The 17,114-nt window shown below is 34.2% G+C and overlaps 5 protein-coding genes and 1 non-coding gene across 7 annotated transcripts; 4 read left to right on the forward strand and 2 right to left on the reverse strand.

Annotated features, from left to right (window-relative positions):
• Positions 1 to 60: 60 nt before the first annotated feature.
• LOC109585407 (uncharacterized) lies at positions 61 to 5,625 on the reverse strand. Its single transcript, XM_020001490.1, has 12 exons — positions 5,543 to 5,625; positions 3,811 to 4,593; positions 3,148 to 3,763; positions 2,401 to 3,098; positions 1,907 to 2,354; positions 1,748 to 1,856; positions 1,565 to 1,702; positions 1,314 to 1,506; positions 837 to 1,269; positions 667 to 787; positions 455 to 613; positions 61 to 405 (listed from the first exon to the last, which is right to left on the reverse strand). The coding sequence occupies exons 1-12, from the start codon at positions 5,556 to 5,558 to the stop codon at positions 220 to 222; spliced, it is 3,900 nt and encodes a 1,299-aa protein (XP_019857049.1). The 5' UTR covers positions 5,559 to 5,625; the 3' UTR covers positions 61 to 219.
• A 130-nt stretch (positions 5,626 to 5,755) lies between these two features.
• LOC100641184 (myotubularin-related protein 14-like) lies at positions 5,756 to 9,065 on the forward strand. The gene is made up of 15 exons (XM_020001484.1): positions 5,756 to 5,857; positions 5,909 to 5,965; positions 6,013 to 6,089; positions 6,214 to 6,322; positions 6,604 to 6,679; positions 6,960 to 7,026; positions 7,075 to 7,191; positions 7,245 to 7,318; positions 7,381 to 7,451; positions 7,518 to 7,592; positions 7,654 to 7,717; positions 7,764 to 7,849; positions 8,005 to 8,081; positions 8,166 to 8,202; positions 8,636 to 9,065. Exons 1-15 carry the CDS (start codon positions 5,759 to 5,761, stop codon positions 8,912 to 8,914), a joined length of 1,365 nt encoding a protein of 454 aa, XP_019857043.1. The 5' UTR covers positions 5,756 to 5,758; the 3' UTR covers positions 8,915 to 9,065.
• Positions 9,066 to 9,088: 23 nt separating this feature from the next.
• Positions 9,089 to 11,048, forward strand: LOC100639920 (cyclin-dependent kinase 20-like). 2 transcript variants are annotated; one of them, XM_003389451.3, is made up of 12 exons: positions 9,301 to 9,412; positions 9,454 to 9,527; positions 9,582 to 9,621; positions 9,716 to 9,829; positions 9,903 to 9,977; positions 10,025 to 10,146; positions 10,194 to 10,256; positions 10,314 to 10,365; positions 10,457 to 10,528; positions 10,588 to 10,680; positions 10,739 to 10,801; positions 10,853 to 11,048. In XM_003389451.3, the coding sequence occupies exons 1-12, from the start codon at positions 9,338 to 9,340 to the stop codon at positions 11,012 to 11,014; spliced, it is 1,005 nt and encodes a 334-aa protein (XP_003389499.1). In that variant the 5' UTR covers positions 9,301 to 9,337; the 3' UTR covers positions 11,015 to 11,048. The 2 variants fall into 2 exon arrangements, with proteins under 2 accessions (XP_019857044.1, XP_003389499.1); XM_020001485.1 differs by having other exon boundaries at positions 9,089 to 9,412; positions 9,454 to 9,621.
• A 12-nt stretch (positions 11,049 to 11,060) lies between these two features.
• Trnaq-cug (transfer RNA glutamine (anticodon CUG)) lies at positions 11,061 to 11,132 on the forward strand. The gene has a single exon. It is a non-coding gene; the product is annotated as a tRNA-Gln (tRNA).
• Positions 11,133 to 11,165: 33 nt separating this feature from the next.
• On the forward strand, positions 11,166 to 12,130 carry LOC100641309 (mesencephalic astrocyte-derived neurotrophic factor-like). Its single transcript, XM_003389462.3, has 4 exons — positions 11,166 to 11,377; positions 11,431 to 11,552; positions 11,607 to 11,748; positions 11,873 to 12,130. The coding sequence occupies exons 1-4, from the start codon at positions 11,305 to 11,307 to the stop codon at positions 12,031 to 12,033; spliced, it is 498 nt and encodes a 165-aa protein (XP_003389510.1). The 5' UTR covers positions 11,166 to 11,304; the 3' UTR covers positions 12,034 to 12,130.
• On the reverse strand, positions 12,100 to 16,730 carry LOC100641437 (probable ATP-dependent DNA helicase HFM1). Its single transcript, XM_020001483.1, has 23 exons — positions 16,692 to 16,730; positions 16,495 to 16,614; positions 16,189 to 16,283; positions 15,968 to 16,101; positions 15,847 to 15,894; positions 15,705 to 15,785; positions 15,558 to 15,649; positions 15,403 to 15,509; positions 15,306 to 15,353; positions 15,006 to 15,103; positions 14,883 to 14,964; positions 14,754 to 14,800; positions 14,580 to 14,698; positions 14,472 to 14,528; positions 14,200 to 14,360; positions 14,042 to 14,145; positions 13,886 to 13,980; positions 13,795 to 13,834; positions 13,690 to 13,750; positions 13,541 to 13,598; positions 12,906 to 13,487; positions 12,672 to 12,838; positions 12,100 to 12,377 (listed from the first exon to the last, which is right to left on the reverse strand). Exons 1-23 carry the CDS (start codon positions 16,695 to 16,697, stop codon positions 12,320 to 12,322), a joined length of 2,460 nt encoding a protein of 819 aa, XP_019857042.1. The 5' UTR covers positions 16,698 to 16,730; the 3' UTR covers positions 12,100 to 12,319.
• Between the last annotated feature and the right edge of the window lie 384 nt (positions 16,731 to 17,114).

The raw sequence follows: 17,114 nt of genomic DNA on the forward strand, positions 1-17,114 counted from the left end.
AATGTGGGAATGTAAGAGGAATAAATGCTCATTGCATTTCCATTGTAATTAAATAAATTACTAAAATAATTATTTTGATGAATTTTTATAAATCGTGCTTGACTTTTCACTCTATTCTAAATAATTTTTTTTTAATTTGCAAAATTAGCACAAAAGTATAAAAATAATAATTAGTACTACACACTCTAACAGTAAATCATTTTGTTTTATAAAAAGTTCCTACACTACTTCTACTTCTTTTTTACGATTAATAACTATCTCTAAGTCTGTTCCATTGATCATAAAAGTCTTATCCAGTTCATCAATTGCTGTTTCTTTATCTTTCACACAAACTTGTAAATTGATTGATGGGAAATTTGCCATTTTATTGGCTAATTCAATACCATCTATTTCCTCCTTTGTTATCTGTGCAATAATCAATAAAAATACATTTGTAATAATTTTTCCAACTAACAGCAACAGGAGTAGGAGTGTCATCACAAGCTGTTATTGCCCATCCGGCCATCTCTGCAGTTCTATCAGCACTGAGAATGCTATCCAGCTCAAGATGCAATGGATAATCATTAGTTGGTTTCTTAAATACAAAAGATTGTTGATGTTCACTCTTAATATGCTACATATGCATGGGAAATTGGATCATGCAGATAGGACAATTATTTTACTAACCCTACGGTGATCATGAGCTGAAAGATATTTAGTGAATCTGATGTTTAAATTCCAAGAATTGTGGCCTGTTTTCTTATAAGTCCATTGTGCTGAATACTTTTTTGCAGTAGTCTCAATATTTCTATAATGTAATCATAAAGGATACTAATAGTGTGTGATGCTATGCTTACTTGGATTCTTGATAAAGTATGCACACGAGACAACTATCATTGACAGTGATTGTTGCACTTTCATTGGTTATGCTGGGTGAAGCCCCCTCAAAAGGGATAAACTCAAATTTCTGAGTTTGCATATCAATAGTGGCAGTAGCAAAGCACATATTTTGCTTCACTGAATCATCATCATTCACATTGACACAGTGCTCCACTTCAATGATAACAGGTTGTGCTAGCTGTGGCATTGTGATTTCATATGCTGCACTGGCTAAACTGTAACCACTTGGTAGGACAAATGGACCTGATATTATTGTCCTGACAGTCACACAAGTACCATTGTCTCTGCAGGTTGGAAGATGAATTTGATATCCACACCGTGGGTTTACAAATTCTGTATCTTGCTCTATTTGAAGTGGATATTCACTTACATCAAGAGCCATGAATTTACCTGTGACAAATATTAAATATTCATTTTGCAATTGGAAGAATTACTTTTTTCTTTCTGACGCTTCACGCAAATCTCTAAATTGGTTCCTTGAAATTTTAATGGATGTACTAATTCATCAACAACATCATTTTCATTGTGTACATAAACATTCAAATTAATTGAAGGGAAATTAAACTTTTTATTAAGCTTTTTATTAAGCTTTTTTGTATGTGCTTCATCAATTTCTCCTTTTGTTATCTATACATAATATATAATATACACAATAATTATTATATGCATGAGAGCTAAAACTTACAGTAAGTAGGTTTTCATCACTAGGAGATATCTTCCATCCATTTTTTTCAATGGCATCTGAAATATTTTTCAATGCAAGATCATCTGATCCATCAGTTCTTACAAATGCAAATTGGTTATAATATCCAGCCTGAGTAAACTGATTGATCATAATGTAATAGTCATTTAGTTTATAATTATATACCTTTTGGTGAGCGCTGAGGTCTTTTTCAAATATTATACTTAGGCTCCAGAAATTTTTGTAATGTCTTGTGTAAGAATATTGAGCAGCATACTTCATTGATGTATCTTGCCTATTGAATGAAATGTAATTTGCATGTAAATTATAGGCTGTAAAACTTACGATGTTCCTTCAAATAGAACACACAAGATGTAATTCAAACAATCTTTTTTAGGCATGATTTTCAATGATCCTCTATTCTCACCAGTAAGAAATGTACCATCTTCAACGACTTCAAAATCGAACATTTTGGCTTCAAAGTTAATAGTAGCTCTGGCAAAGTGCATCTTTTTTTGTAGTAATTGGTTATTGACCCTAACACAATGCTGGAGGTAAATAGTGACAGGCTCCTTTAGCTCTTTTTCTATTGTAACATCATATATTGCACTGACCAATGTATAGCCTTCTGGCAATTTAAATGGACCAGAAAATATAGTACGGACTATAATGGATGACTCGTCCTTTGTTGTGAGAGGTACCTCGATGCTATAACCAACAGATAGGTTACTATGGACAAGGCGCTGCTCATCTTTAATTTGATGCCTTGTAGTGTCAATTACATCACTAGTTCCTAAAATTATACACAAGTAAACAATGACATTATTGCAAACACTAACTTTTTAGTAGCTCTTCAACTTGACCAAATAGCCATTGAATGACTTCATTCTTGTCAGACTTTCCAGATTTGTCTTTCTTTAACTGCCACAACTGATAACCATAATGTGCAATGAAGCCAATATCAATAGGTAGAGTAACAGCTAATGAGGCTCCACCAGCTACTGCTCCCCCAGCACGTAATGCAGTTGAACCTGCATTAATTCCAGCTTCCACTCCAGCTGTAACTACACGCACTCCAATGTGGCCAAAATTACTGAAAAGATGAGTACCAACTGCTACTGCAAGTGCTACTTTTTTGTCTGAATTTTTCTTCACTTTCATTTTAAATTCATTGATGGCTAAACTAAGCTGTGTGTCAAACATGATGTGCTCTTGAGCTAGCTTTAATTTTTTATTCTCCATTGCAGTAGAAATGGCTGATGCAGCAGTTCCACTAATGGTAGTAGCTATACTTACTCCAGCACCTGCAGCTGTTAATCCAAGAGATGCACCAAAAGTAAAAGGAGTAAGAATTAACCCAACCATCATCATAGAACCTCCAATTGCCAAACCTGAAGTAGTAGTAGTTATTTTAGTTGCCCTTTCTTTTAAAACAACTGAAACAACCTCATCTTTAATTTTCATTAACTCATTGATTGTTGAGCAACGAATTGGACGCCACATAGAACAAAGCAGATCATGTACTTGCTTCTCATTCCTTTATATTAAAAATCAATAATAATAATATTTATGTTTCATTGACTTACATTTCACTGGCTGCTTGTTTTATAAATAAATTATCTTGCAATGATTGCTTGACTACATTGCAGGAAGATCCCAATTCTTTTTTCATATTTTCAAAGCATTTCTCAACTTTTTCATAACTTATATTGTTCACAAATGACTTTATTGTTGGAGAAAAGGTTGAAATAGTACTCGTAGCTGCAAGAACAATTGAGTTAAAAGGACATTGAGGCAAAAAAAATTTTTTATCTTGATTGTAGGCTAAATCAAAAATAATAATTTTTGGAACTTCTGCAAGTGATTGTAAATCATTTGTGAAAGCCTCAGCAGGAAAAAAACTGAAAATTTTTTCATAAGAGAAGCCTTCATTATTCACATTAAAAAGCATTGAGCTTGTTTCTTTACTGCTGAGAAAGGCTAGAGCAAATGTTGACAATTGTGAATGGTCAAAATTTTTCTGAAATGATTGAAGCAAACAGATTATTGATTGAGCAGTAAGCTTATTGAAGTAAAGGACAAAAAAACCAAGACCTTCTAGAGCTTCTTTTAATGAACGTGCTTCTTGACTCAATATTTTTATAGAATTATCTTCCACCTCTATGGATCCACGATTATCAATGATGATAGCAAAATTTATTTCTAAAGTGAATAAACAAAATTATCATGTCACTCCAATTATAGCTTACTGTTATCTAATCTCAGCATTGAAAATTTGTGTTTGATCTTGATTTGTTCAATGGATAATTTAAGAACGTCATACAACCAGTCCTCTCGATCAGGAAGCTTCATCGGATCATGATCCTTGGAATCCTCATTTTTTTGGTAGCAACCAGCAGGAACAGCTTCAAAATGTTCATGAATGTCCAAACACTCCTTCATGAAATCATTTATTTCTTCTTTGAATAAACTAACTCGATTTATAAATCGTTTTCTCTTCAAATTTTCCCATTCTTTATCTCCAGGAGGTGGAAGCTTAGGGGGATCAACTGCTGTATCTCTGTCATCCCTCCGTCCACAATTTTCCTCGTTAGCAAAAGTGAGGACAAACACTACTCTCTTCCAGAAATTAGAACCAAACACTTGGTGTAACTTTCGTATCGCAACTTTGTCATCTTTGGTATCTCGGAACTCTTTCATATTTGTACAATATAGAACCAAACTGACTTCCTTACATTCACTTTTTAATTCTTGTAGGTATTTTTGCTCATCTCCATTAGCATGTTGTAGACCAGGAGAATCAATTAGTGTGACGTTAATGCCTGGAATCACGTCATGGTAAGTAAACGATCTTGACTTTGTAGTGCATGAATTACGTCTTGCTCCTTCGGGTGATATTGCTTTGCATTGCTCAATGATGCTGTTAATCAAGGTAGACTTCCCATGACCCGTTCTTCCAATAACCAGTAAGTGAATGTTAACAGCTGGAATTTTTTCCTCGTTAAAAATTTTTTGAAACGTTTTCATTATTCCTAAAAAAGGAGGAATTATTCATGGCAAACATCGCATTATTGACATCTATAAAGTAATCTGATTTTAATCTGATGTACCTTAGGGTGGAGTATTAATTGCGTTCTTAAATTTTAGCATTTTCAAGGGGACCCTGCATGATTTAGTGAAATAATATTAATGAAAATCTCTGATGAAACTCTCATTCAATAGCATAGCACTACTCAAGAAGCCCAATCTATTCATTTAAGAGCAGAACACTTAATAGGATCACCCTATTCTACTGTTATCTTGTTACAAATCTTGCCTATCTTGTATATAGGTATCTATGAGGTAATATAAACATGCATGTGATGCTAAATGTGACCTTGGCTGCACTTGGCTGTCAGTTTTTATATCAACTGATTGTTTGTTGATATTACTTTACTATATCACTTACTTCACTATATCACTAAATCATAGATGTTAATTGTGCATTATCTATAAAAATGGAAGCCATACCAGGACTGCTATGACCAAGGCTTTGCAAATACCAAGGGTATACTGAGGTATTTTCAAATTGCTAAATTTTACAAATCAGTCTTGCCGTATATAATTTTCACAGATAGATCTTATATAGCTTGCAAAACTAGCTCCAAATTTCTGTAGTCTAAAATTTTTCTGATTTTCATAAAATTTTAATAGTCATGAAAACTACCTGCCACCATTGTAATAGCTGCTTAATTTAGAAAATTGCTTAATTCACAAAATTCTATTTACAAATATCCAATTTTCATTAAAATCACAGAAATTAGTTAGGCCATGAAGATTTTACAATCAGGCTCAGAACTGGTTCAATATGCAAGACTACAAATATCAGTGGTCGAGTGGTCTGCAGACTGAAAAGTGGGGTTGCGGCCTAACCCTACGGTTAGGCTACCGCGGGCCCATGATGCAATCATACAGCTAGATGATGAGTCAGTTTAGGCTTACCCTTAAGTGAAGCCATATTTCCTCAGCTAGCGTGGGTCTGATTATTAGATTTAACCTGACTCTTGTATCTAATTGCTGCCGGTAGCCTGTGCGAACTGCGAAGAAGTACCTATTAATTAATTTTTATAACAGACTATTAATTTTAAAAAATCTTTCTAAGGGGCGGGGCGAGAATAAAAATTTCTTTATTTTTAATTCTTTTCTTTTAAGGCGATTATGGCCAAAGAATGTAGTGTGGTGACATGTGAGTGTTTGCAGGAATTAATAGGATTCTTCTCTTCTCATGGCTACAAAGCAAGCAGCAATGAAAGAAACGTGAGCTCATTAATTTTTGTTTTTATTAACTCTCATCTTTTTTATATCTAGTTTCAGATTGTTGAAAAAATGTCACTTCATCTTTTAGCCAGAGATTACTTCATTGAAGTATATCAATACACCAACAACTGCTAATATCCTTTTATTCTTTCTAGACAGTGGATAATAGTGATGGAAATCTTTGTCCTCATTACCCAACCCATCTCATGATAATTGCCAAGAGGGAGGAAGAGTGAGTAGACAAAATATTACTTCCTCATCTCTTTCTATCTTCCTTCGTCCTTTCTTTATTTCTCTCTTCTACTTCCTTTGCTCTCTTTTTACTCGTTTCTTTTCTCTTTTTCTTTCCTCCTCAGTAAGGATATTGTTAATAATGCCGGTCGTCTCAAAGAGTTCTTTAAAGTATCGAAACTAGCTCGGTCTCTCTCAAGGTTTCCTGTACCTGTCATACTAATAGGCAACAAGGCATGTATGTAATGAATAGCAAATGGAGGAAATGAATGCATTGCCCTAATTCCATGGACTATAGCTAAAAATGGAATTTTAAAAGTTATTTTACTACTTTTTCTATTGCATAAGTACATCCTTATGCTATATAGAAATTCTAAGCCTATTCTGATAACAATTCTATTGTGATGGCTGCCTCAAAAAGTACATTAATTTTCAAAGAAAAATGACTTCAAAATGACCTTAATTCTTCTCATTTAAAAGCTCTTGCATGGACTTATATTTAATCTTTATTATAGAATATTTGTCGCTCCTCCACACTCTCGACTGCCATGGAGCTTTATGGTAGATCAGGCCTGGACTGGGTATTCTCTGGTAAGTACTAATAAGTAATGCTGTGATGATACATATATATACCATGAATCCATGATCATGAAAAACAACTGTTGTGATTATAATAAGAATAACAACACAAGCTAACCCATTGACTCTATTCCAATGATAGTATCAAGTTACTAATAATGGAATGTATCTAGCACTATTAATAACAATTCAATAAATGGATAAAAATTTTAAGCATCTTCTTTTGCATAAAGCAAACTAATTTTTAACTGCCATGGTTTCAGCTTACACCCACACAATTAATTAATTTAAGGTAAAGGAAAGAGTGGTGGAAGCAAAGAACCCGAAGAAGTCCTTCAACCAAAAGAAAAGAGATTATCGTAAGTTTGTCCTGTTATAGACACTTGTTATTATGTTGTCTTGTCAAGTGAGTGGGCGTTGGTTGATCAAGCTAGAGAGTTTGACTCACAGTTGATCACTGCGTTAGGAGTAACACTGATATGTGATCTGATGGTTGAGATGAGAAAAACATCATATGGACTGACGTGAGTTCTCATTTTATATTATATTATATTTCTTGCAATTTATATCTTATTAGTTTAACATCATCAGAAAAAGCTGATGGCAGATTGTGGTACTCACAATTCACCATTGCTTCACTACCATATCCAGGTAAGTCACAAGATGAAGCATCTATTTGTCACATGACTATCATGTGACTTTTCCCTCCATAGGCTGCGAGTTCTTTGTACATTACAGGCAGAATAAGGACTCCATTGGATCAGTTCGTTATGACTGGAGCATGGTAATATTAATATTATTATTATTAATTATTATTAATTTATTAATAATTTTTATTAATTGTTATTAGCCATCAAATGATGCAGTCATTAACGTACCCAGTCCATTGCCTGAATCTGTTGGAATTGATTTTACAAAATACAAAGTAAAGTATATCGAATTCCTAACCAATTTTATTCTTTCCCCCTCTCTCTCATTTTCTTCAGTCATGGAATATTATTCAACATACTCAGAACTACATTAAGCTCCTATTGCATTACCTCCAATATGGTATACTAAGTGTATTCTTAATGAATTCTCTTCATTCCTTCACTAGAGGAAGGTGGCATATTAATACACTGTGTTGCAGGCTGGGACAGGACCCCCCTCTATATATCATTATTAAGATTATCACTGTGGGCAGTAAGTCTTAAATATTATATATATATAAATTACATAAGATTGGAAACCCTGCATAATTAGCTGGAAACCCTGCAATCTTAATTACAAACTTGCATAATTATGCAAGTTAATGCAGTCTTTGAATTAAGAACACTTCTTTTCTCTCTTTTTTTTAGGATGGCCATATCCATAAATCACTTTGTCCTATAGAGATGCTGTATCTTACACTAGCTTACGATTGGTTCATGTTTGGGTAAGTATTTTTATAAGCTGCTGTACTATTAAGCATATTGTGTATGTTCTTGATAAATTATATAGTGTTGTCTTTCTTTTTTAGGCACAAGTTTGAGGAGAGGCTCCGTAAAAATGAAGAAGTAATTATTGATATTTAATATTGTGTAGTAGTAGTACTACTACCAGTACCATACCCTGTACTTGGGGTTTCTAGGGGCATAGTGCTTAGCTTTTTGTCAGCTAATTTTATATTTCTTTAATTCAAAATCTGGTCAAAAACCCTGTACTATAGTACAGGGTATATTGTCAAAAATGGCTAAGAGAGAATTCTCCATTTTTATTTTATTTTCTGATGCATATGCATGGTCCTATGTTGTGTAGAAAGTTTGAGCTGATTTCAATCAAAATTAGATTTTTTAATGAATTTTTAAAGTTGCTCAAAAATCAGGCTAACATCCCTGTACTACCGGTATAGTACATGATCTCAAACCAATTTTCTGCCAAACTTAGCTAGTCCATTTTTATAATTATTTCTACTTAATGGATCGAACCCATTTTATTATTTTATCTTAGGTCTTATATTTCTGTTTTGATTTCCTTCAACACATCACTTCAGACGATTTCTCTTTTAATTTGGCTCCACCCACAACTACACCCATTACTGGCACCGAATTAAAGCATAACAGAGGAGAACAATTACTAAAAATTAGGGAAATATTTTTAAAAGTGTACGACGCTGCTATACCACTTAATCCTAGTCATCATGAACCAGCAAGGAATGAAGGCAGAGGTGGCGGAATATGGGGGCGTGTCACAAGTTACTTTCCTGGAAATGGAAGTACTGGCATGTGATTAATACTTATTATAATTATTAATTTATATTTATAGTGATTATTGTCTTTTTTTCCCTCAGAGTGTATTTTCTTATCATTTTTATGTAAAACTTTTTATATTTAAAAAGTTGTTTACATTCATATTCGCCTTTACTCATCACAGGGAATTTTTTAAAATAATAAAAATAAAAGAAATAAAATAAAGTGGTGTAGTAGTAGTAGCCAAGGTTGAGGACACAGCTGCTTCAGCTTGAAAACTTACACTTTATAATCACTAGGAGAAATAGAAAGATAAATTCTAATTCCCCTTCAGTTGAGTAAGGCCTCAACAGCGCAGCTTTGAGTGTCCATTTTAACCTGGCAGTGTACTACAATATACGGAATTAGGTTTAGTAAATTAGCCTTAATTAGGTCCAAGACCCCTCCTGAAAATTTGTTGCCAATGGAGAATTACAAAATCCTTGGAAGGATAGGAGAAGGAGCTCATGGAGTTGTTCTAAAAGCCAGACACACACAAGTAAGTAGATTATATACATTTTTATTTGTTTGTTTCTCCAGACAGGTGATCTGGTTGCCCTGAAAAGGGTCCACTTGAAGAAACCAGCTGATGGAATACCAAATTCTGCTCTGAGGTATCATTATGAGTTTAAAAGTCCTTCTCTTTTTTATAGCTTCAAAATTCTCAGGGAAATCAAGGCACTTCAAGAAAGTGGAGAAAATCATCATGTAAGTGTTGCATTCTTGGGTGGAGCTTGTTGCTATAGCAAAAATAATAATGAAAAATGTTTTAATTATCGTTATTAATTTTTCTTATCAATAGGTTATCTGTCTACGTGACATGTTTCCTCATGGTCCTGGATTTGTACTGGTCTTTGATTACATGCTCTCTGATCTTGCTGAGGTTATTAGAAATGCCGAAAAGCCACTAACTGAAGTAAAAGATTATTTGATTTTTTATGCTATGTAACCATAATAAATAATTTATACTGATGCTTTTTTTATTTCAGGCGCAAGTAAAGAGTTACATGACGATGCTTCTGAAAGGCGTGGCTTATCTCCATGACAACAAAATAATGCACAGGGTGAGTTGTGCAAGAAAAATAAAAAATAAAAAATTTTCTTGAGTTAGGATTTAAAACCTGCTAATCTCCTCATAAGTCAAACAGGTCACCTCAAAATTGCTGATTTTGGCTTAGCTCGTGTTCTATCAACTGAACTAGGTAGACTCTATAGCCATCAAGTGGCCACAAGGTAAGGCCATTCTCTTTCTTTCTCTTCCCATGTCTGTCTTCTATCAGGTGGTACAGAGCTCCTGAATTATTATACGGAGCAAGGCAGTATGACACTGGCATAGACATGTGGTATGAAACTAAAAATGTAATTAAAATATTATCATTTTATAAACGATATTACTCTAGGGCAGTTGGCTGCATATTTGGTGAGCTATTAAATACTTCTCCTTTATTTCCTGTGAGTGCAAGCAGCATTTGTTAGCAGCAATGTGCAGCCATTTATATAGTTATACAGTATTTGTATGCATCATAATTCTTGAACTGTTTAGGGCGAGAATGACATAGACCAGCTATGCTGTGTACTAAGGATACTTGGAACTCCAAGTGAAAGAATATGGCCGGTAAGCAAGAATTATTGTAACTGCTATACTTTATAGCAAACTTTAACATTTTTATAAAGGGAATGAGTCAACTTCCTGATTATCACAAGATATCGTTTTCAGAGATGTCCCCCACTCCAATGGAGGTTGTTGTTCCAGATGCACTCCCCGAGGTAAGTTTTTTTGCTGCATTTGTTTGATTTTTTAACATGTTTCTCTTTCATTATCAAGGCGGTGGATTTGCTCAAGTCTTTTTTAGTGTATGATTCAAGGCACAGGCTCTCTGCAGCTAAAGTATATAATCCGTTTCTAATCAAAAATATTTGTATTATTATTTTTTTCCAGGCACTTCTTCATTCCTATTTCTTTACTCCTCCACTCCCTGCTCATCATTCAGAACTACCTATTCCATCAAAGGCACCTCCTGGGAGAAAGACCTTTGACGTTTTTGCGCCATTACAAGACTCCCTCGTTGACACTACTGCATTACAAACTATACTGTCTTAACATGTAGTGAATTATACTAAATTGTGTGCCCTCAGCTCTCGTGCGTGGTCCGATGGTGTAACGGTTAGCACCTGGGACTCTGAATCCCAAGATCCGAGTTCAAATCTCGGTCGGACCTGATTTTTTCTTTTTTTTGCCCAGTGTCATGATGACTCTGACCAATCACATTGAGACATGTGTCGAGTAGCAATGGAATATAAATCCACTGTAGGAGATTGTGACAGTCACAAGATCTTCACTTATTACAAATTTATAGACGCTAAAGGAGTTAGTGGAAGCTGACAGTCATCATGAAAGGTCCTCTTGTTTTACTGTGCTTGGCTGTAGCAGTTTCGTACATAGAAGCAACTTCCGATTGTCCAGGTAGGTTTGATTACTTTTCATTTTTAGATCTTTCTCTTCCTTTCAAACTCTAGTTTGTGTTGGTGTGTTAACCAAGTTTCAAGAATACGCCGGTAAAGATGTAGAAGACATGGAAAAGTCGGAAGCTGCTCTCATAAAGTTTTGCAAGACGTTGAAAGGAAAAGAAGACAGCTTTGTAAGTCCATTTTAATATGAACAGAGGAAAATCATTCATTATTCTTTCCTTTAGTGTTATTACATTGGTGCTTCAGAGACTTCAGCTACCAGAATCATTGGGCAAGTAACCAAACCTTTATCATATGGCAAACCTGTTGAAAAGATATGCAAGGACTTAAAAAAGAAGGACACCCAGATATGTGAATTGAAATACGGTAAGTATAGAAGGTAGAGGGAAATTAAGAGGGACATTCTAAAAGTGTTAATCATTTTGTGGTTGCTTTGTTTACGATGTGCCAATTAAAATATTTCCTTTTTTACTTCCTTCTCATTCTACAGAAGAGAAGATTGATATCAGCAACATAGATTTGTGGACTCTTCCAGTAAAAAAACTTAAAAAGATCCTAACAGGTTGGGGCGAGCACTGCAAAGGCTGTTTAGAGAAAAGTGACTTGATTGCTAAAATCAACCAAGTCAAAGACAGTCACTTAGAACTATAGAATCACTGTCATGACTACCATCTCTCATAATACAAAATTATAATTATTATTCATCAATTATAATGCAGTTCGTTAAAACAACACTTTAAAGCCATTATTATATTTATTATTAATTTAATTTTGTTTATAATACAAGAACTATTGTTGTCTTTAAAAATTTGTGTTATTATTACATACAGTATAGCTGTATAATGCACATTATAAGTATTATTGAATTTATTATTATTTATTATTTTTAATGAGTATAGTGAAGTTAAATGGAGAGTTACATGTCAATCTGAGCCAGTCAGAATAAGCCATCAAATACTTCACCAAAAACATCATTTTCATCAGTCTGTGAGTTGCTGTATAAAGGTGGATTCTCAATATGACGCATGTGCGTCCATCATGACCAGAAGTGTTGTATAAACCAATGGGAACATGCGTCAATGCATCAGATTAGAAAACATTTCTATTCTGACGCCTTGACGCATACACCCATTGGTTTATACAGCACTTCTGGTCATGATGCTAGCGCATGAAAAGCAATGCGTCATATTGAGAAACCAACTTAAGAAATGAAGTATAATGTGCATATATGTGTGCATAATGTAATGTGTATGTACATGTATATATGTATTAATGTATGTTGAGTTTACTTTTTGGCTGAAGAAGTGAAGAATGGTAGAAGATTAGAAGAGGAGGAGGAGGTTGGTGGAGAAACTTTTTTGTCCATTCCAGAACTCACGTAATTCAATTCATGCAAGATATTCCTCTGACAAGACGGTCTCTTAGTTTTGACTTCTTTATCAAACGTTTTGCTACCCTAATACATTAATACATACATAGCCAGTAAAAGGAATACCATTAACATTAGAACATGAATAACTAACTTTCAAGTTAGTGTCATAATCTGAAGGTGTTACATCTGGTTGCCATGGTGGCGACACTGGTTGCCATGTTGATGGTCCCGGTTGCTGTAAAGTAGGAACTGGTTCCAATTGCGCTGGTATTTTGAGTGGACCGAGTTTTGGAAGAGAAGGAGGGAGAGGAGGAGGAGAGAAATCGTCATCAGAGAAATCATCGTACATGGTAAAGAGATCTGGATCATAAAATGAGACACTGTCTTCCTCGGAATCTCTTTCAACAATTACTTCTCCTCTTTCTCTCTCTCTCTGTAATGGACCAGAGTCATCATATGAAGATGGGCCAGGAAAAGAGAGAGAGAAAGAAGGAGGAAGTTTAGTCTTTGGCACATAAGAGAAATCTCTTTTCATGTTGTCCCTGGGACTGAGGTAGTCCCTGTAATTAGAGCTCGTTACTTTTAGTCTCTTCACTCCAGGAGTGGGTGGAATACTTGACATGCGATTACGCAAATCACTAACATGTTCGGCCATTTCTCCTGCTTTTTGCTTCCTTTTCATTGGAGTACCCACTTGTAGTGAGCTTGAAGGCACACTTGTACTACAAGCATCCTAATACAGCACATATACAAAATAATAATTGAAGATTATACAATTGCACTTACTGTTATATTTCCATTGCTATTTGTATTTACACCATACTTGCAACAATCATGTCCACATCTTTTAAATATTATTATTATTATTAAGGAAAGTAAAGGGAGGGGGGGGCAATACAATTTACATAGAATTAGGCTATTAATTCATTGGATACACTGCTTTGTTAATGCAGCGATGATTGCAGAGTTTCTGTCGGCTCTTGGGGCCACTTTTGCCTGATAAAAACATAATCATCATAATAATAGAATGCAATGAATACCTTTGGACTTAGTATTGGTTACATTTAATGATGCCTGAGGCTAAAATGGACAAAATAAGTCATAAAATTATAGTCATGATTATAATCATACTTCTTCCTTTGGTTCGATTCCTCCATGCTGTGAAACTGTGTTAAATAATGGCCTAGAGTAAGTTGGGATGAAATCTTTATGAGCATCAATACCCACTAGAGGAGAGAAAGAGAAATCATAAAAGATGAATGAAAGAGATTATTCCTTTGCACTAACCGTATTCCATACTGATGCATGATACCTTTAACTTAGGCCCTTTTCTTGACTCTGATACTGTCAATCTTTTAGTCCAACTTCCAGTTGATAATAACTGAGAATCACTGATGATGAAGGTATAAAATATGCATATGTATACATTTAATATTATAATTCACATTATTTTCTGCTTTAATAAGATCTCATTAGACTCATTCCCTATCAATAGCAGTGAGGTATGACTAGGACCTGAAGTGGATCCAGTGTCTCTCAGTATTTGGTGATTGACCAGCAATAAAGTCACTAATATCTCTACCTCTGAATGTCTAACTGACGAAGACTACATGTACATATGCATGTACATGCATAGTATAAAAAAAGCAGTAAGAAAAAAATGAGAAACAAATTTTAAAGTATTAAATGTATATGTACATTCAATTAAATCCAATACCTGAATTTGTTCAATGTTTATTGAATAGCTAGGTAACTTTGAAGCAGCCTCTCTCACCTATACAGTACAGGTACTTATAGGAAGAAACGTTATCAGATACACATGTACCTGGTTTCCAAAAGGAGGATGACGATTTACTATGAGTTCTAGCTCCCTTGGGTTCTTCTCCAATAACTTGTTGAAGGATGTAATGCCAGCATTCACCAAAGTCGTGCTTAATGCAAGACCTAGAGAGAGACAAAGAGAGAAATCTCATATTATTATAATCAATTCGTGCCTCACCTATTTTATCAAGCTGTTTAACAACGTATTTGGAATCTTCCCATAGCCTAAAAGAGAAGCATAATAATAATAATAATAATAATAATAATAATAATAATAATAATAATAATGAACACTGTAAAAATATACCTGGCCTGAATACACTTATGTAAAGTAACCCCATTAACTAGTGCAGTATAGTTGGTACCTAACAGTACTAGCTCCATGTAACCTACAGTATTATTATGATTATTTTTATTATTATTTCTTTACATCTGCAAAGACGCGAGGCTGATCTGAATATCTTCTGTGTGTCCTGATTGAGGGAGAACTCTGTTATCTGGAGACAGCCAAGAGTAGCTTGCAATAAACTGAGAGACAGAGAAAAACACAGTAAAAAGTATTATACAGAATGCTAAATTCAAGTGTGCTATACCCACATATATTATACACATATGTACATCTATAGCATTGTAGATTAAATTTTATCATGATGCTGGTCCTATTCTGTCATTGTATAGATGTACTAGTGGCATTCTATTATTAGTGGTGAAGAATCAATGCATTGTGTACCAATTGACTTTCATATCAGTTGATTTGATCCTTCCATTCATTGGGTACCTGTAGTGTATATAGTGAAGGACTGTATGCTCTTTGATGTTAACTTTACCTGATGGTGATCCTGTGCTTATCTTTATTCAACTGATTCAATATTCTTTTCTCATTCATTCTCAGCCTAACGTCTTGAAACTCTTCGCATTTCGACAACTCCTCGACCTGAAGACATTTTCATTAAAAGAAATTGACAAACTTTTATTTTTTTACAAGTTCTCCAAGTGTTTCGCTTCCTTTTAATCCAAGGAATCTCTTCATTGACTCAAAAGCAACGTAATATCTTGCCATCAAACGTCCAATATCTGTACATGTATAATAATAATAATGATAATAAATAATAATAATAATAGTGTATACCAGTAGGAACAAGACTGAATCCATCCTCCATATTTATTAGGCCACAGTTTTCTAGCATTCGAAGATCCTTCAGGCACATCTCTATATGGAAAAAGAAGAGAAAATGGAGAAATTAAAAAATAAATATAAAATAAAAAATAACCTTGCAATTTCTCCTCTAAAATTTCAGCAGGTAAGTTCTCAGGTATATCTGTAGAATTAAGAAAGAGAGCAGAGTGTGTACATTACACAATAAAGGATCATGAAGGTATTGTAATCCTCACTGTAGTGTTTTGGATTTTTCTTGATTCGTGTGTAGAGGAAAGTTGATTTGAGCCACTCCAAAGCAATGCTAACATCAGTAATGGTACAGAGAACAACTTCAGCATTCAAATGCTCAATCAAATGAGAATGAAGACTAGAAAGATAGTCAGACATTTAGATATACATTTAACATTTTAATATCATATGATTCACATTATTATTAGTGAATGAATGGACTCACTTGCTCTCTATCACTTGGCTTCCACTAAGAAGAGCTTCATACTTTGATTTTGTTGAATATCTGGTCAATATGACTGCAGTAGCTGTTGTATCAAACTATAAATAACAAAAATGACACTCTTCTCTCTTAATATTCCATATATGGTTTGACAAAATGCTGTCGAAATTTATGCTACACATGCACATGTACATGTAAGTCCCTCATTTTATAAATAAAAAATCTATTAAATTCACCACAATAGTCTTAAATTTGCTATATTATTCCCCAAAATCAATGACCTGATTTATTGTTATTACTATTACTAACTTGAGGTCTTCCTGCCCTTCCTATCATCTGCAGTATCTGGCTCTCAGTGTATTCAGTGAACATTCCTCCAATGTAGTGAAGTGTTGATTTGATCACTACCAAATGAGCTGGTAAATTGACCTACAAAGAATTGGAGAGTAGCCATAGTAAATAATGTACAGTATGGTTGTATTGTAGTAAAACAGTAGTTAACTTACTCCCATGGCTAGAGTACTTGTGGCAACTAGAGAAAAAAGAGAAAAAATACATAAAAATTAGCATATTTTCAGATGGTCATAACTCAAAAAATTAAAGTTGGAATTGGCTCAAACTTTCTACGTAGCATAAGGACATCATTATGCATCAGAAAATGTAATAAAAATTGGGGGTCATTTCGGAGCCATTTTTTGGAAAAAACCATGGGCTATAGTACAGGGTAATTTTCCGAAATTTGGAGTTTTTAAAAACTGGTCATAACTCGAAAAATTCAAGTCGGAATCTGCTCAAACTTTCTACGTAGCATAAGTACATCAATATGTATCAAAAAATGTAATAAAAATTGGGGGTCATTTCGGAGTCATTTTTCAGAAAAAACCATGGGCTATAGTACAGGGTATTTTTCCAAAATTTGGAGTTTAAAA

The sequence above is a fragment of the Amphimedon queenslandica genome, unplaced genomic scaffold, assembly GCF_000090795.2.
Source record: "Amphimedon queenslandica unplaced genomic scaffold, v1.1 AMPQUscaffold_13068, whole genome shotgun sequence".
Taxonomy (NCBI): domain Eukaryota; kingdom Metazoa; phylum Porifera; class Demospongiae; order Haplosclerida; family Niphatidae; genus Amphimedon; species Amphimedon queenslandica.

What these genes read in the sequence shown, in the direction of transcription:
- LOC109585407 (XM_020001490.1), bottom strand. An exon ending in ACCTCAGCGCTCACCAAAAG is followed by an intron (nt 1,703 to 1,747) that starts GTATATAATTAT and finishes ATGATCAATCAG; the next exon opens with TTTACTCAGGCTGGATATTA. An exon ending in ATACTTTATCAAGAATCCAA is followed by an intron (nt 788 to 836) that starts GTAAGCATAGCA and finishes ATTACATTATAG; the next exon opens with AAATATTGAGACTACTGCAA.
- LOC100641184 (XM_020001484.1), top strand. Translation starts at nt 5,759, where the DNA reads ATGGCCAAAGAATGTAGTGTGGTGACATGTGAGTGTTTGCAGGAATTA. An exon ending in CAAGCAGCAATGAAAGAAAC is followed by an intron (nt 5,858 to 5,908) that starts GTGAGCTCATTA and finishes TTTTATATCTAG; the next exon opens with TTTCAGATTGTTGAAAAAAT. An exon ending in TCATACTAATAGGCAACAAG is followed by an intron (nt 6,323 to 6,603) that starts GCATGTATGTAA and finishes TCTTTATTATAG; the next exon opens with AATATTTGTCGCTCCTCCAC.
- LOC100639920 (XM_020001485.1), top strand. Translation starts at nt 9,338, where the DNA reads ATGGAGAATTACAAAATCCTTGGAAGGATAGGAGAAGGAGCTCATGGA. An exon ending in CCGAAAAGCCACTAACTGAA is followed by an intron (nt 9,830 to 9,902) that starts GTAAAAGATTAT and finishes TTTTTATTTCAG; the next exon opens with GCGCAAGTAAAGAGTTACAT. An exon ending in AGCCATCAAGTGGCCACAAG is followed by an intron (nt 10,147 to 10,193) that starts GTAAGGCCATTC and finishes GTCTTCTATCAG; the next exon opens with GTGGTACAGAGCTCCTGAAT.
- LOC100641309 (XM_003389462.3), top strand. Translation starts at nt 11,305, where the DNA reads ATGAAAGGTCCTCTTGTTTTACTGTGCTTGGCTGTAGCAGTTTCGTAC. An exon ending in AGCAACTTCCGATTGTCCAG is followed by an intron (nt 11,378 to 11,430) that starts GTAGGTTTGATT and finishes TTCAAACTCTAG; the next exon opens with TTTGTGTTGGTGTGTTAACC. An exon ending in GATATGTGAATTGAAATACG is followed by an intron (nt 11,749 to 11,872) that starts GTAAGTATAGAA and finishes CTCATTCTACAG; the next exon opens with AAGAGAAGATTGATATCAGC.
- LOC100641437 (XM_020001483.1), bottom strand. An exon ending in AGCCAAGTGATAGAGAGCAA is followed by an intron (nt 16,102 to 16,188) that starts GTGAGTCCATTC and finishes CTATCTTTCTAG; the next exon opens with TCTTCATTCTCATTTGATTG. An exon ending in TAAACAGCTTGATAAAATAG is followed by an intron (nt 14,699 to 14,753) that starts GTGAGGCACGAA and finishes GTCTCTCTCTAG; the next exon opens with GTCTTGCATTAAGCACGACT.